Source organism: Apis mellifera, linkage group LG7, assembly GCF_003254395.2.
Source record: "Apis mellifera strain DH4 linkage group LG7, Amel_HAv3.1, whole genome shotgun sequence".
Taxonomy (NCBI): domain Eukaryota; kingdom Metazoa; phylum Arthropoda; class Insecta; order Hymenoptera; family Apidae; genus Apis; species Apis mellifera.
Window position 1 is genome coordinate 1,400,148 of NC_037644.1, and position 18,947 is coordinate 1,419,094.

The following is an 18,947-nucleotide window of genomic DNA, read 5'->3' on the forward strand; positions in this document are numbered from 1 at the left end:
TTTCTTATCTTTTATACTTTATCTTATTGTCGTACAATAATATTTATATACCAATCTGCTATTTTAATCATATATCATATTTCATGTCATTTGAATAAAAATGAAAACTAATAATATGATGTTCTATTCTCAATAGTTATAATTTATTCAACAATTGAAAATCTCTGTTTTTACATTACGCAAAATTATACTATACTTAAAAATTTTTTAATAGTTCTATTCCTCGTAAATTTATTATTCTCTAATTGTAATAAATAATAATTTTATATTATTTTCTTATTTAAATATTATTATTATTTATCTTATTTAAACATAAATATTTTCAATGTATTAGCATTTGTATCATTCATAAATTCATTCTAAACATAAAAATAAATATATTTAAAGTTTATCTAAAATTATATATTTTTAATTTTTTATTTATATTAATATATAAAAATATATGTAAAATATGTAATATATAAAATGAAGCTATATTATTCTTTATTTTATTTATTTCTTAAACAATATATAAAAAATAAAATTTTAATATTAATATATATATATTAAAATTTAAAAAATAAAACACAAACATCTAATTAATAAAATAAATGATAAAATATATTAAAAAAGTAATATATTATATCGAATTAAATCTTGAAAATTATAATAGTTGAATAAAAGAATATAATATTAAAACTATATTATTATATAGTATTATATGACAATAAAATTTTATTAACAATCCATAACATTTTTTTTAATTTATGTTTTATACATATACATATCGTTCTAACGTAAACCATTTATGAAATTATTATGCCGCATTTTTATGTAAAATATAAATTAAATATTAAAAAGTTTTAAAATTAAAACTTTTAGTGCAAAATATAATATTAATATAAATATAATTTAAAAATATAATTATACTTAAATATATATTCCTTTTTAATTATTTTCTAATTATTTTTTATATATAAAAATATATTTTATATATATTGAGTAATATTTTTTTTTGTAATAATATATTTTGAATATACTTAATTTAAATAATATATTTTATTTATTGTTTATAACATAATTTTTTTTATTTTTATTATTCTTTTATTTATATTTTATTAAAAAATATACAAAATTTTATGAAATATATATTACCTATCTTTTACGTGGAAAAATATTTAAAAATTAATTAAAACATTAATTTTTATAAGCATTTAAAGTTTATATATATGATATAAAGATATTTACAAAAGATAACAATTAATTTTATGATGATAATTAAATAATGCATTATGCAAACAACAGTCTTAATAGGCTAAGTTTGTATTACGCGTTTCTTTTTCTGACAAGCCTCTGATTGGTCAAGCTTTTACAAAGAAAAGAATGCGCGCGCACGAGAATGAAGCCGCGTGTAGAAAACAGTCGGTAAGACGATGCCAACAATACAAGAAGTGAGACAAAACGTAATTATTTTTCTTTGCAGTGAAAGAAATTTAACTTTCTAATCGATTATTTTCATAGTCCTGAATTTTGAATAACTTTTTGTAATATTGTGAGCACGAACTATACGTACTTATACATATACACATATACATATATACATAATACCCGGTACTCATTTTGGCGGTTTACTAGTTGCACGCGGCACACGGAAAGTGGTAAAGAGAGAGTAGGTGGTTGTATTAATACGAACTTCAAAGGTGGCGGGCGAGGTGTATAGTGAAGTGAAAAACGTGAAATGGAATTGCACACGCCGAAGCGTGAAACGCGTCCCTTAGAAGCGTTGCCGTGTAGCCCTCCGATGTGCGATAGTATGCTTTATCCGTGGAATTGGAGTGAAGAGGCGAGAAATGTAAATCTTAGTCCGGGTAGCTCATGCTCTTCACCAGAATATAGAGAAAATAGCGTGGTAGCCACGCGATCCGGACCTCGATCACGTTCTGGAGGTTCAGAAAGTCATCGTCGTGGTCGACCAAGAGCTGATGCTCTTTCGAATCTTATGATGCAAGGAAGTACTTCACCAAGTAGTATAAAATGTACTTATTGTAGCCGTGTATTTCCACGAGAAAAAAGTCTTCAAGCACATTTGCGTACTCACACAGGTATGCATTGTTTATTGTTTCGGTTACTAATCTAATAATTTTTCCATGTTTTATAGAAATATAAAAAATTTTAATAAAAGTTTCTGTGAAGAAACTTTCTATACATTTCATCAATAATTCGTAGAGCCATATGATTTCAATGATTTGTATGATTCTATATGATCACGCGTCCCGCCATTCGCCATCACGCGCATTTTAAATAATTAAATGGCTTACTTATAAAAATAATTTAACATGAATAGTATGATACTATATCATTAAATACAAAATATTTATAATACTTCTTGTATTACTTATATTCTAATATTATTTAATAGAAAAAAAAATATATTTTATATAATAAACAAATTTTAAAATTTTCTTTGTTTGAAAGAAAAAAGTAATTCATAGTTTTTTTTTATTTAAATTACTTTATTGAATGGAAAATTGTTTAAATTCCCCTTGCTATATATTTTATTTTATAAAAGATAATTTATTATTTTATACTTGTAAAAAATTAATTTTTTAATTATAATTTTTTATGTTAAATAATTATTAATTATTATTATTATATTAATATTATATAATAATAAATTATCAATAATAAATAATTATGTTTATAAATTTATGTGAAAAATATTTCATAATATATATTCATATTTTAATCATTATTAATAGTTAATATATTAATAAATTTAACTAAAAGTATTTTCTTATTTATGAATACAGAAGAGATGTTGATTTGTGTATATATTTTTAAAATATATTATAAATAAAGAAAATATTTTTATATATTTTTGTTATATAAACAAATTATTATTATTCTAGGAGAACGGCCATATCCATGTGATTATCCTGGATGTACAAAAGCTTTTACACAATCAGGACAATTAAAAACCCATCAGCGATTACATACTGGAGAAAAACCATTTTTATGTACAGAACCTGGCTGTGAAATGCGATTTACACATGCTAATAGACATTGTCCAGATCATCCATATGCTACTCTTACACGATCTGATGATTTTGTGTTAAAACCAGTATCAGAAAATACTGAGTTACCTCATGATGTTACCAGATGGCTAGAACGTTACAAAATGTCCAGAGAGAGGGAAGATAGAACACCTACAGGAAAGAATGAACGTAAAAAAAAAACATGGAAGAGTAGTTCAGAAAATCACAAAAGAGTTAAATCTAGAAAAGGTTTGATGATGGATGCAACAGGGGAACAAGAAAATTTAGATTGTAAGCAATCTAATCAAAGATTGTATTGTGGAGAAAGTCAAGATAGTCAAGAAGAAAGTCAAGATGAAGATCCAACAGTATTACAAACATCTGAAGATGAAGAAATAGGAACAAAATTAGCAATTACTCCTTTAAGAAGACCATTAGATAGACTTCAGCCAAAGAAAAGGTGGTTACGTGAAGCTTGTTTAGAACAACAATTAGCAAAACCTTTAAATTGGGACACTAAATCTATTAATGTACCTACAACTATTTCATTTAAAATTAATGATAATCAAATGCATTGGAGTTCACCTGTTCATAATTCATCTACTTTGTTAGATAATTCATGTTTAAATGCATGTAAAGAAATTGAACTTACAAAATCAGATGTAGATGCCTCTTATGCATCTCCCCAAATATGGGATACAACTGTAGAAAATGAATCTCTAGAGCCACCAGTAAAAGAAGAACAAAAATATGTATTTCAAACATCAAATATATTGCCTCAAAGTAATTGGAATTCTTCACATCATGTGAATAATTTTTCAGATGATATAAATCAAATAAAAACTAATATTAATCATTCTACTTGTAAACTTGAATCTTCTGAAAGTTCAAATAATATATATTGGAATAATAATTTAACAAATGAAATATCTAAATCTTCATTGAATCAATCCAATATAACAATTCAGGATTTTGGTCAAAAAAATATTTCCAAACAAAATACATTTATAAATTCTCATATTAGTGAAAATGTAACAAGACCGACTGTTTTGATGTTAGCTGGAAGTTTTAATAATAATAACAATAACAACAACAACAATAACAACAACAATAATAATAATAAAGATACTATTTCAAAATTATCACCAATAAAATCTGAAACAGGATTAAAAGTAGTTGTTGTTAAGCAGGAGGATAATATTATCAAGTTACCAATTCCAGAGGATAGTCAAAAATGGTTAGGAGCTTTAGCTTTGATGGAATTAGCTAAAAATCAAGAAGAGACAGGAAGAAATGTGAATTTTAAACAGAATAAAGATGAATTCTATGTTAACTCTGAGCTGAATTATACCCATTTATAGACTGTGATTACTGGCTATTAGTTTCGTATTATTTTTGTATGGCAGAAAAGAATAAAAATGCATTTATTGTCATAATGAAGTTCATTTTTGAACATGATAATGAAAAATTCAAATCTGCCTTTCTTGTTACACTATCAAATAGCATTTTTTACAATTTTCTTTGATATTTTTCTAATTACATTATAATGTTACAGTTTATTACGTTGACCATTTATTAGTATTTTACTACAAAACTACATGTTATGACTTTATGCCATTATTAATATTAAGAGTAAAAATCTGAAAATATTTTTTTCTTTTTTTCGTTTCTGATCTTTTTGTTTTTCTTTTTAAAAAAAATGATTTATGTATGAAAAATACATATTTCTTTTCATAAATTTAATTCTGCAAGATATTTTTAATTTGATAAAATAATATTATAAAGCTTCAATTTCACATAGATTTACTATTGTATTTGTATACAATTTACCAAAGTAATTTTCATAAAAAATTTTTCTCAACTTATATAAACAATGAATATATAACTTTAACATTTAAATATATGAAAATATTTTTTATTTATTTCAAAATTTTTATCAGAACAAAAAAAGAAAGCAAAATAAGTTATATAAAAAATTAAAAATTATTCTATGTATATTTAAATTATACTTTACAAATCTTATTTGTGTTATTAATATATAATTTACCATTTAATGAAATGAAAAGATTGTTTACAATACAAAATTCTTATATACTTTTAATTTTAAATATATATAAAAATAGATTATTTGATCATTCATCCAATTTGACAAAAATTTTAAAAATTATTTTTTTTTTATCAATTATTTTTGCATTCAAGTAATATGAAAATATCTGATACAATAACTATTAACTTTGCACTTATTCAATTGTTCATTAATATTCATTATATTTTCATATTATTGCAAGAGAAAATTTTGATATAATTGATATTTTAATGCAATTTTCTACATTTGATTTTTCATTTAATGAAGTTATAAAATATTACATTTTCCTTTTAGATAATGATGCAAAAATTTATTTATTATCATACTATATAATAATAAAAAAATTGTGTGATATTTAGAATATTAGAAAGATTTACAAGTAAATTTTTTTTCCAAAATATGAATGAAGTTTGTAAAGTATTTAATTGGAATAAATATGATTATTATTTATAAAATGTTACAAAGGAAAAGTAATAGATATACATAAGATAAAAAACTTTCATTTGTAATATCATTAATTATAATTTTAACTCCTACTATTTTTTACTAGATGTGTACATATGTGAAATATTTTAATAAATATTTTTTAAAATTTTATAAGATGTATTTAATTAATTCATAATATATAAAATATAATTAAAAAAGAAAAATTTTTTAAATAATTTTTGATATTTTTCACTATAAGATAATTTTAATCCTTGATAAAATACATAATACCAATGTATATAACTTTTAATATTTAATATTATATATAAAATATTAGTAATGTTTTATTACAAAATTATATTATAATAAATTTTCTTTTGATTTTTTAGTTTATATTATATAATTTTTTATTTAAAATATTGAAATTTCTAATATTTTCATCTGTAGTGTTTTCATTTATGGAATTTTTTTAATTATTTAAATTATTTTGCTGTAATTATTTTATATTTTTCTCGTTAATTCTATTGTTTTTTGTCATAAAATATCTGTTGTTATAAAAAATAGAATTCTTCAGAAATTTCAAATATTACAACTTTTTTGTTCATTTGATCAATACTATCTTTCTTCATTAATATCAAAATCTTTAAATAATGCAATTATTTGATTAATTTTATTACAATCAATCGAAATTATTTTTTTGGAATTTCGAGTTTTTCTAACATTTTCTTGTGAAATTGTATTCACTTTAAGATTTTCTATTGCATTGATTAATTTTCGCATATTTTTAGTTGTCGCTGGTTCATTTATTTTATCTACTATTTTATATAAATATTCTGATATATCTGGTGCTAACAATGCAATCTTTTCAATTATTTCTTTTATTGAAACATTCGAATTGTGTTTTTTTATATCAATTAACTCCTGTAATAACAAATTAGCTTTGAATTGATTTGTTTCCTCTTCTGTTTGATTAACAGTAGCAGAATATTCTTCATCTAAAATTTTTCTTCTCGTTAATTTACTACGTGATCTTGTAATTTTATAGTCTGATGATGGTAAAGAAATATCTTCATCATCGCTGAAGTTCATATTAACTTTAGTTAATTTTAAAAGTGGAGGAGTTCGATTACGTCGGAGAGTAATAGGTTTTTTCACACGAGTATTTTTGATAGTTGGTGTTACACAAATAGTTCCTTCAATATTCACGTTTTGGACATATTTACTTACATCGATATCAGAAGAATCAGAAACCATAAATTCTACAAAAAATTTAAATATAATTTATGTTTTCAAATATATAAATATCTTTTTTATAATTATATGTAAATAATTACCCGCGTCATCAGAAGAATTAAATATTTTTTGAAAACGATAATCAAGCATTAATTCTTCAACAGCCATGAAAATTGGATGTCCTTTCAATTTATACATGTCGCATAAATGAACCACTAATGACATAATGCTTATTATTTTTTCTTGCTTTGTATGAAAATAACTTCTTAAGAAGAAAGAAAAATTTATTAATAATAATATATAGTCTATACTGTAAAAACGTTCTTGCCAAGGGAGATATTCATTATTATATAATTTTTTTGTTTTCATCAAATTTTCTTTTATCTTAAATGCTCCATGAAAGTGTTGCAATGAGGCTGTGATATTTTTTTGTAATGCATATAATTGTGCTCTGATATGTGTACTTATAAATATCAAATAATGATATGATATATTTTGACAGGTATAACAATTACAGTCTTTATGGTATATAAATTCAGGCAAATTGAATACTTTATTTTGAAGAATTGGAGAAGTATTATTTTGGGGAATGTCTCTGATAGGATCTATAGCTCGGGTTGGTGTTATTAAAACATTTTCTGGATTGATTTTTGAAATATTACTGTTCATAGATACCTTAAATGTTTCAATATTTAAAATATGTTCCAATCCTTGAAGTTTTATTTCACAGTCTCTTAACTGTTCACGTGATAAATCAATGTAACAGAGGCATTTTAAAATTTCTGCAACTCTTATAGTTGCCCCCAAAATTTGTGCAGTTTTTAATCGTCGTACTAAATGAGCACTGATTTCTCGAAAAGATAATAAACTATTCATTCGGAGAGATAAATTAACAGTTGTAGATAATAAAATATCAAATCCAAAAAGATGTTTATCTTGTGGTTTCCCTAAGAAAATATTGAAATATAATATTAAAAGATTCATATTATTTTTTTAAATATTTTAATATTTTTAAATAATTTCTAAATATAAATAAAAAATTTACATTTTCTTGTAGAAAGTTCCTCATTTAAATTAACTAGAGTATATAAAGTTTCAACAATGTATCGAGTATACTCTTCATGTTTAATAGTTTCTTTGTACAAGTAACAATTGTACAAAATTCTATCAAGACTATATAAATATACAGCTATATTATTGAAGAAAGAAATTCCTGGTAGTTTCCTAGATTCATCAAGTAACTTTCTAGCTTCATCATACTAAAAATAAAATATAAAATAATTACATGTTTTTAATTGTCCATAAATAATAAACTTACCATGTTACATTCAAAATAAAAATCTGATAAACTTATCCAAAAAATAGCAATTGCATAAATTGTGTCTTCATCATTAGTATCTTTCAATTTAAAGGTAAGGTTTTTAGCAGTAGTAATCCATTCATAATTGATATGCCTCAATGATATACAACGTCCAATAACTAATGATAATTTGATTAAAATTTTATATTTTTTATATATAATAAATTAAAAAAATAAATTTCAATTCTTATACCATAAATAATTGTTGAATTGTCTTGTAATTCAAATGCTAATGTATATGCAAATTTCCATATATTGATTTCACATTCTTGATATCTGTACAAATGAGCATATTCACCCGCTATTATTAATGTTCGTAAAGTTATTAAAGGTTCGTATCCATTCGTAATTTCTTTCTATTAACAAATGTTTAATAAATAATAATAAATTAATTTTATAAAAATATATATATATTAAACTTTCATTCATTCATTAAACTTACTAAATTTTGCTTTAAATATTTTCCCCATTTTTTTAATGCTGTCTGTAGATACATCATAAGTCTAGAATCTTCTTTAATATTTATCATGCTATAAGCTGGAATTACATCATGAGATTCATTCTCCCCAATTTCATTTAATTTTGTAGTATATAATGTAAATTTCATATTTTCTATTTCTTCTTGAGTCTTTTTATTTACTATACGTAATTGTGTTACAAAAATATAAAATTCTAAATTGCCTTGCAAATACAAAACAGATTTATCTATCTTAATTTGTTTTAAACTTGAAAGAGCTTCTTTAATATATTCTAAAATATCTTCATTGTAATCAAAATGTAATGAATGATATACTAACATTTGTACCACACGGGCATATTGTATCGGATTTGTTTGTAATTTTTTCATTTCATTAAGAACTTTTTGAATAGCAACAGTGAGATTAACTTTTGCTTCTTGCAAACTTTTTGCCTCTTTTAAGCATATTTCAATAAGATCATATTTTGATAATTCAATAAATAATCCTAATTCTTCTATCTTTGATTTATCTTTCTGTAAACAGGCTAATATAGTCATTTCCATAATTTCTTTGGAAGTCACTGACTTATGTTTTATATTTGCCCACATTCGAAATGCTTTTGAATCTGGATCATTATAACTAAGTAGGGCATTTAATGCAGTTGCAGTCATTGCTTCTCTATACATATTATTGTTGTAATGAAGAAAACTTATTCTATGTAATGTAAAACTAATAGGATTCTGAAGATTAATATACTGTGACTTTGATTCAATTCCATCAAATTGTATAATAGAAGTAAATAACAAGGAAAATAAAGATACACTTTCTTCATAAAAACAATCAGTCATTATACCTAAATTATAAATCAAAGCACTAGAAGTAGACCATAAATATGTCCAACATTTGCATTTACATTTTTTCATTTCATGAATGAATACTATATTTTGTTCAAAAAATTTTCTAATAAGTATATAAATATCCTTTGATAAATCATTTTTAGGAAATTTGCTAATGAAATTGATACATGTAGTTTTTACCACTACTGCATTATAAATATCTTTCTTAACCATACAATTTTCATTTTGACAAGATTTACATTTGTCTGATGTTTGCTTAAGAAAACATGTACTAATATGTCCAATTAGCTTTATTGTTTCTAATAATAAATCATTTTTTAGATATATCTTTTTCTCAATTTTTATACATGTTTCCCAATATATAAACAAAGTTTGTAAAATCTGAACAATACTAAATGTCATCCATTTAACAGGACCTACATATCCATATTTATTTGTAAGTTTTAAATAATTATCATTTAATTCTTGAATTTTTTTAACACTATTTATTAAATAATCAATTGGTTTCACAAATGTAAGGCATACAGATTCAAAGAATAGAAAACATTGATAACATTCTTCATCATCTATTAAAATTTTTTTGAAATAATTACTTATAGTATTTAAAACATTTAATACTAATTTTTGATTAATATTTTCACATATAAATCTGCTTGTTATATGAAGCATATGACGACATATGACATGTTTATCTTCAATATTTAAAAATAATTTTATTTGTAATAAATAATCAATAATAAATGCATAGAAATCAGAAAAATATGTATTTGGTTTTATATTTATCAATGCAATTTTATCTAAATATGAACTAATTTTTGTAAGTAAAGGCTTAGTAGGATTTTTATATACAATTTGTATTACTTCCAATTCATATTTAATGATGTTTCTTAATTGTAAATTATGTTTCAAATTTAATAAATCTTGTTGTAAAATGATAAATTCATTATTAATTGCATTATGCCATAAATAAGCTATTTTTACTAATATATCACTCACATTGTCAGAACAATAAGAATGTAATGTTTCTGTTTTTAAATAACAACATATATTATATGCCTCATTAAACATATACATTGTTAATAAACAACGAATTATATGAAATAAACTGGAAACAAATCTATTATTATCTGGTACATCAATCAAATTTGAACATAAAGTACAAGTCAATTTATATATTTCTTTTCCTATGGCGTAATTTTGTTTATCACATTTGTCTGCAGTATGTGAAAGATATAATAATAGTTTGAAAATATGTTTATTAATTTTTTCATTTTGATTAAGCACATTTGCCTGTAAAAATGAAGTATGAAATTCATTTATTTAAAAAAATATAAAATTTATAATTCAATATTAAATCAATAAATGAAATTTTATTAAAAAAATATTTCAAACCTGTATATCTTCTATTACATTATTTAATTTTTCTGTTTGAATTAGTATAATCCATTTTTTTATTTTTCCCTCTATATTATCCATTTTTTCAATTAGTATTAAATTTTACAACCAATTATATACACAGTAAACCAGTAAAGAAGGTTGCAGATCATTTCACATTTACGCGGTGGAAATATATCATAAAATAAATGTATATAGTACATGTAACTTATACTCATATAATATCAAAATTTTTGATTTATTATAATCATTATTTAATCATGATTAAATTACAGATACGGAAATTAATTCTTTTTATTAAAAATATTATTTTCTAGCAAAAATTTTAATATTAAAATTTATAATTAAAGTATTATACTATAATTTTAAACGATTAGTTTCATATCTATGTTATTTATTTTTCTATGCTTTGCTTTTATAAGCATTAGGTTCTTTTTAACTTAACTTAGATTAATAGAAAGATAACTGAAAACGTATGCTAAAAAGTTTATTTTAAATCAATACGAATTTTTAATTAAAAATGAACTCAAGAACTCAAACCAGAAGAATTCCTGAAGTAGAGCCTAGAATAGATTATGTGCAATGTGACGGATTAGTAGTCATGAAAATGGTAAAACATTGTCATGAAGAATCAATGAGTAATATGGATGTTGCTCAAGGAGCTCTGCTTGGTTTAGTTGTTCAAAATCGTCTTGAAATTACGAATTGTTTTCCTTTTCCTAAAAATGATGAAATTATGGACGAAGAAGAATATCAACTTGCTATGATGCGTCGTCTTCGTTGGTAAATTATATTCGACATTTAAAATTATTTCTATATATAATAAATAAATATAATTTTTAATTTGTATTTTTTTCAGGGTAAATGTTGATCATTTTCATGTTGGATGGTATCAAAGTGCAGATGTTGGTAATTTTTTAAATGTATCTCTATTAGAATCACAGTATCATTATCAAACTTCCATTGAAGAATCAGTGGTACTTATATATGATACAGCTAAGTCAGCTAGAGGTTTTTTGACATTGAAAGCATATAGACTTACTCCACAAGCTATACAAATGTACAAAGAAGGTGAATTTACACCAGAAGCATTGCGTACTTTAAAAATTGGTTATGAGAATTTATTTATTGAGATTCCAGTTGTGATAAAAAATAGTAATTTAACTAATATAATGATGTCTGAATTGGAGGAAATGATTCCAGAAGAAGAAGGTACCAAATATTTAGATCTTGGAACAGCTACAGTCTTGGAAAATCAATTACGTTGTTTAATGGATCGTGTAGATGAATTAAATCAAGAAGCTATGAAATTTAATAGATATCAACAACTGGTTGTTCGTCAACAACAAGAAAAAAATAGACTTTTAGCTAAAAGGGCTCAAGAAAATGCTGCTAGAGCTGCAAAAGATGAGCCTCCATTACCAGATGATGATATAAACAAATTGATGAGACCATTACCTGTTCCACCAAGATTGAATCCAATGATTGTTGCTGGACAAATTAATACATACAGTGAACATATTTCACAATTTTGTGCTCAAAGTTTAGCAAAATTGTATATTACTCAAAGTCTTCAAAATGCCAAGGAATCAAAATCCTCACATTAAATTATTTCTATGACTGTAATTTAAAAATTTATAATAAAAAAATAATACTTAAAATAATAAAATTTCATAACAAAATATTCATATTTAATCTTTTTTATTATTATTATTATTATTATTATTATTTCTAGTTTGAAAGTTTTTATTGTCTATAAAAAAAAAGGAAAATTTTAAAAAAATTTTATTTTTATTGAAATTATTGTTTTACATATTAAATATATTTTATATTTATATTGTATATATATATATATATATATATATATATATATACAGTTTTGTACAATATATATATATATATATATATATTGTACAAAACTGTATATATTATGAATATTTAACATTTAAAAAAATTTATATAATAATTAAATTTTATTAATAAATAAGTAATTTAGTTTTTTTTATTTTATGTATTTTAATAAATTACAAATTTTTATATATTTATAAAAAATTAAAAGTAATTAAAACAAAAAATTGACATAAAATTGAAAATATAAAGAATATTCAATATAAAAATATTGAAATAAAAATCATTATGAAATATTTATGTATGTAATAAATTTCTATTTAATTATTTTCTATTTAATAATTTCTTTTTAATTATAATATATATATAATCTAAAAATGAATTTATATAAAGTTTCACAGTTTAATTGTAAAATAGTTTTCTTTTTTAATTTTATATTCGTAACTGTATAAATGGTATTTTGGTTTATTCAAATGTACATTCCCAAACAAAAGTATAATACAGGACGTGTGATATAAAAGTTAATTCATAGAGGCGGATCCGAAATCAGTATCGGATTATAATTTCATGTATCTTATGTTTCATATCTAACCTCCAATTACAGAATAATTTTTTGTATTTTTTTTATTGAATTATATTCCATTTATTTATTTATCTCTATGTCTAGAATATGTTTTCGATTTAAATACAGATATGTTTTATATTTAAGAAGTACATTGTACTAAAAGAGTATTATGTGCGATAGATAGTAGTGGTACAGTCGTTTAAGTTTTTCATTTATGTGGCACAGAATCGCACACACGTTAAAACGCAAATACGTAAATGTCAATCATATGGCTAAGTAGATCAATGTAGTTATGTGACCGGGCGCAATTAAATAATTTGAAATAAGGAAAATTTGTCATTGAAATTCGAAATTATTATTAGTATATGTACTTACAATGGAAGGCCACCAGGTATATAAACTTTAAGAAAAAGAAGTTATGAAGACAAAAATGATCAATTTGTCATTGCATAGTTTGATCAATTCTTTGTATCATGACTCATTCTTTTATGCGATAGTGACGGATAATTTTGTTTTTTTTTCGAATATATTTTTGCCGCATTCTCACTTGATATTTTTTTTCAGGTAAGAGCGCTATACGATTTCACAGGAGAACCAGGAACATCAGAGTTGTCTATTACAGCAGGAGAAGTATTGTCTGTTATGAGAGATAATGTGGGTGATGGATGGTGTGAAGGTTTTAATCAGAATGGAAAATCTGGATTGTTTCCAGCAGCATATGTTCAAATTATTGAGACTCCAACATCTGTTCCTAGTATATTTATTGCTTTATTATATATAACAAATTTGTAATTAGATATATTGATTTTAAAGATTATTATATTTAATTTCTCTTGTGTATTAGATGCCATGATATCATCCCAACAGAGTTCCGGAGATTATTGGGATGATGATTGGGATGATGATTCTGAAGTTGGTCAAACACAAGCATACATTCCTCAACAACAACAACAACAACAACAACAACAACATATGTTACAATTATCACAGCATCATAGTGTTGATTATGATTTAGTTTCTATACAAACTATTCATTCTGTGATACCTGAAAGGCCTATACCTAATATACCAAAGAAAAACAATAAATTTTCTACATTAATAAAGTCTGGAGAAGATAGCTTTTTATTAGGAATGAAAGTGGCAAATGTTCCTGAAAGTGAAAAAATATATATTGATGAAAGTGAAAATGGACGTCATAGATGGGTTTCAAGAGGAGAACTTTATAGTTGTGTAGTTACATCTCCCAAAAAAGAATCTAAACTCAAAGGTCTTAAGAGTTTTATAGTTTATCAACTTACACCAACGGTATATAATTTTGTATTTTATATTATTTTAATAGAAAAATATACAAATAATATTAATTCTTCATTATAGTTTAACAATATTCAAGTTTCAAGAAGATATAAACATTTTGATTGGTTACATGAACGTTTGGAAGAAAAATATTGCTTTATTCCTATTCCACCATTACCAGATAAACAAATATCTGGAAGATATGAAGAACAATTTATTGAACATAGACGCACACAACTACAGGAATTTGTTGATTATGTTTGTAGACATCCTGTGTTAGCGCGTAGTCGCGTCTGGGAACATTTTATAACATGCACAGATGAGAAAAGATGGAAGGCTGGCAAAAGACAAGCAGAAAAAGATGAATTATTAGGTGTAAATTATTTTAATGCTATTCAATGTCCTGAAACAACTCTAGATGTTATAAAAGTAGAAATTCAAACAGATACTTTTAGTAGATTTATAAGTGGATTAGATCCAGTAGTTAAAAATTTTATGGCTATGGCTGTTGATCAAACAAAGAAAAACCAAGTTCTATATAAAAGGGAATTTCAGAAAATTGGTCAAAGTTTTAATGCATTAAGCCATGCATTGGAAGGAGATGACAGTAGTCGAGGAAGATTAACTTATGCATTAAAGGTGACAGGAGATGCTTATAATGACATAGGCAAATTATATGAAGAACAACCTAAATTTGATTGGGAACCTCTTGCTGATAAATTTCATATTTATAAAGGAATTATCAATAGTTTTCCAGATGTAATTAGTATACATAAGGTAAACAAATTTTATTCTTTATTATTGATATAATTTTATTAATAATAAAAATTTTAATCTTTTTTCTTTTTTTTCATTAATTTTTTTAGACTGCTGTTCAAAAACGAAAAGATTATGAAAAATTAGTAAGTGAACACAAAATGGAGCCGCAACAATTACGAGATCTGTCTCATCGAACAGATGTAATTGCACGTGCTCTTCTCGCCGAAGAAATGCATTTTCAGACAGAACAAGAGATTTATTTAACTCAAACAATGAAAACACATCTTACAGAGCAAATTAGTTTTTATCAAAAAATTGTAGATAAATTACGGGAAGCGTTAAATGCATATGAAGAGTAAAATATATATCTAATTTAATATAAAGTTATGTATCCATTGAAGCAATATTAAGGAATTTTTTATTGCCTCTTGTTGCTGCATCTATCAAGATATTTATAACAATTATTTATTTATAGAAACTTTTGTATATAAGCTATATAATCTAAAAAATATTCATCTTTTGTTTTAATTTCAAGACTATTTTTTTTTTATTTATTTTTTATTAATAACAAATTGTCCATACCCAAATCAATTTATTGTTACTAAAGATAAAATCAGTAAAAAATTTGTAACTGCAGCATTTATTGTTATTAATAAAAAAAAAAAAAAAATGAAAAATATGGATTAAACAAAATTTAGATCTTAGAAATTCGGAAACATGCAATTTATAAATGAATTGAAACATAACGATTATTTATTAACAAATAAACAATATTTTTAAAATTTCATATAAGAATATTTATATATTCTTATTATATTCATATATAAGAATATTTATATATTTCAGATATTTCATCGATCCTATATGAAAAACTGATACAAATAGATCAACAGTATCATCTAAATAATTTCTATTTATAGGAAATTCTCATTCTCTTCATTGATATACTTTTTTAATATACATTTTTATAAAAAAATTGCATTGATATTAACAAAATCATACATTATCACAAAGTATATATACTAAAAATTCTCCAGAGAAGAATTTGTTTCTCTTACCACAAATTATCATTTTCTATTTTTTTTTTTATCTTTACTTTATATTTCGAATAGAAATATTTGTTGAAAACAGGAAATATGAAAAAATCTGTAGAAATATTCGTAACAAGTGGCGATTTTTTTCAAGAAATATAAAATATCAACAAAATATTCTTCATTATTGCTTCAATGGAGATGCAGCTTAAGATTGCTTCGTTTATAATGTCATTTGGTATAATATGTAATATTCAAAATTATAACTGGTATAAACTGTATGAAATTTTAAACATATTTTGTTTAATTAAGTGATAACATTAATTTTATAAATTGCATAGAAGGGGGCCAATAATTTATTTTCAGATATTACTATCAAAAGTATAATATATATAGAAATATGCAAATATATTTTCTATTTATAATATTTTATCATCACTTATTTCAATTATATTAGGCATCTATAATACAATCATTCAAATAAAAGAAAATGATATTAATAGCAATGAAATATTATTTAAAAAGAGAAAATTAGCATCTACTAAGCGATATTATTAACGATGCATAATAATGTGCATATCAATATTGATATGCATTGTATATCAATATTAATGTTAATCTTTCGTGGCTGCTATTTTTTAAAATTTGAAAAAATATTTTATAACTTTTTATTCACTATATACTTTAATTACGAATGTTAATTTAACCATAATTTTGTTATTAAGTGTATACAATATATCTAATATGTCATTTATATATTTTACTATATAATATTAACAAATCCAATAAGCCAAATTTTAAACATTATTGAACTCAACGTATAAATAGAAACTAGATTATATTGAATTATAATCTAGTACAAAAGTTTACATTACATTTTATAATAAATATATTCTATATAGTTTATTATTTTTTATTAATTTTTTTTATATATCATAGTAATAGTTAATAAATATTAATATTATTTATTAATATGTATCTATGTATGAATTATGTAATTATTGTAAAATAATTTAAAATATTGTAAAGGTTTCACGAATATATTATCATGAATTAAAAGAATAAGAAAAAAAATTATATTATTATAATACAATCAAATAAAATATAAATAGTTGTAAAAAAATTAATTATATTATGTAATGTAAACTTTTTTTAGCAAGTTATTTAATAAGTATTTATTTATTAAATTATTCTTATTCTAAATTAATTGATTTTTAAAATTGGTTTAAAAAAATCATCATAATTATTGATATAATTATTATTGATATATATATAATATAATTATATATATAATAAATATAATTATTGATATAATTATATAATTTTATATTTTATAAAGGCAGCCACTATATGTTGTAAATTTCTATTTTGTCTTTATTATATGCAAACTGAAATTATTACAACATTTATTAGTTAACAAATTATAAATTAAAATATATAATTTTTAATGCATTTAAAATAATTTGTATAAAAAAGATAGCTTAATGTTAAGCATACAGAAACACATTTTGTAAATTTGTTTATCATTATTATTATTATTACCATTTACATCAACTATATGTTCGTTTTCATGTTCGAAATGAAAATATCATTAAATATGTATTAAAATGTAATTACTTGTTCCATAATTTATCTTCTGATATTTTTATTTTATTTTTAATAATCTTGCAACTTAATGTCATTTAAAAAAATGATTATTAATGTGATAATCGAAAAAGTTAAGATAGCTAATAAAAATATATATTTATATTAATATTTGTATAGTTTTATAAATATATATATATATATTTTTTATTCATCAATATCTCATAAAATATCGAATATTTCATGTATAGCACCACAATCAAAAAATTAAAAAAATTAATATATTAAATTCAAAAAAATCAATATTTACTTTTTATATTTATATTTTTCGTATTTATAAAACATTTTTTTAAAAAACTGTTTCATGAAACAATATCTAATAAAAATTTAATTTTTCTTATTTTCGAAAATATTAATTGTAACATGTTTAATTTAGAAATAGAAATTAGATATTTTATACGTTTTCGAATTAGCGATCTCAATAATTCTTTTAACACATAATGTGTATAATATATATTGGCACTGTAAATTAATTTAATATATTCTGAATATTAAAATCTTCTGTATAGGATTGATAAACTCTTTTCATTAATTTTTCTAACATTAATTTTCTGTATTAAGTATAATTTAACAATGAAACATCTGAATAATCGTTTCCACAAATGTAAGCATAACAATTACAAGGCTTGTGCAATGAGAAAAGTTACAATAGGAAGAAGTTATTCCTATAATCAATTAATAAATATAGAAGCGTAAATTACGCTTAATTTATAGGCAACAATTAAAATATTTTAACATTCTTCCTCCCTCGCTCTCTTTTTTTCTTTCATTCTTTTTCTCTTGCATTCCATACACTCTATCAGTCTGGCGTTGTTTTTTCTTTCATTGAAAACTGCAATAACAAGTTGTTTTTTCATTACTATTTAAAATCAACTTATTTTTATAATCACATTTTACAATGTTCCTGCCGATATGTTTATTCATGTGGCACGGTTTTATCATTTTTGTTTCTTCATTTTTAAATACAAACTAAATTCT

At 22.5% G+C, this 18,947-nt stretch overlaps 4 protein-coding genes across 4 annotated transcripts; 3 read left to right on the forward strand and 1 right to left on the reverse strand.

The window, feature by feature from the left end:
- The first annotated feature begins 1,274 nt into the window (after positions 1-1,274).
- Positions 1,275-4,684, forward strand: LOC100577220 (regulatory protein MIG1). Its single transcript, XM_003249406.4, has 2 exons — positions 1,275-2,081; positions 2,889-4,684. The coding sequence occupies exons 1-2, from the start codon at positions 1,718-1,720 to the stop codon at positions 4,373-4,375; spliced, it is 1,851 nt and encodes a 616-aa protein (XP_003249454.1). The 5' UTR covers positions 1,275-1,717; the 3' UTR covers positions 4,376-4,684.
- A 1,340-nt stretch (positions 4,685-6,024) lies between these two features.
- On the reverse strand, positions 6,025-11,012 carry LOC727260. Its single transcript, XM_006559179.3, has 7 exons — positions 10,827-11,012; positions 8,562-10,724; positions 8,313-8,475; positions 8,078-8,238; positions 7,805-8,018; positions 6,861-7,706; positions 6,025-6,785 (listed from the first exon to the last, which is right to left on the reverse strand). Exons 1-7 carry the CDS (start codon positions 10,908-10,910, stop codon positions 6,142-6,144), a joined length of 4,275 nt encoding a protein of 1,424 aa, XP_006559242.1. The 5' UTR covers positions 10,911-11,012; the 3' UTR covers positions 6,025-6,141.
- A 214-nt stretch (positions 11,013-11,226) lies between these two features.
- On the forward strand, positions 11,227-12,514 carry Eif3h (eukaryotic translation initiation factor 3, subunit H). Its single transcript, NM_001242520.1, has 2 exons — positions 11,227-11,612; positions 11,689-12,514. The coding sequence occupies exons 1-2, from the start codon at positions 11,350-11,352 to the stop codon at positions 12,434-12,436; spliced, it is 1,011 nt and encodes a 336-aa protein (NP_001229449.1). The 5' UTR covers positions 11,227-11,349; the 3' UTR covers positions 12,437-12,514.
- A 682-nt stretch (positions 12,515-13,196) lies between these two features.
- Positions 13,197-16,013, forward strand: LOC413831 (sorting nexin lst-4). The gene is made up of 5 exons (XM_397270.7): positions 13,197-13,633; positions 13,807-13,996; positions 14,087-14,547; positions 14,617-15,312; positions 15,402-16,013. The coding sequence occupies exons 1-5, from the start codon at positions 13,619-13,621 to the stop codon at positions 15,651-15,653; spliced, it is 1,614 nt and encodes a 537-aa protein (XP_397270.3). The 5' UTR covers positions 13,197-13,618; the 3' UTR covers positions 15,654-16,013.
- The last annotated feature ends 2,934 nt before the right edge of the window (positions 16,014-18,947 follow it).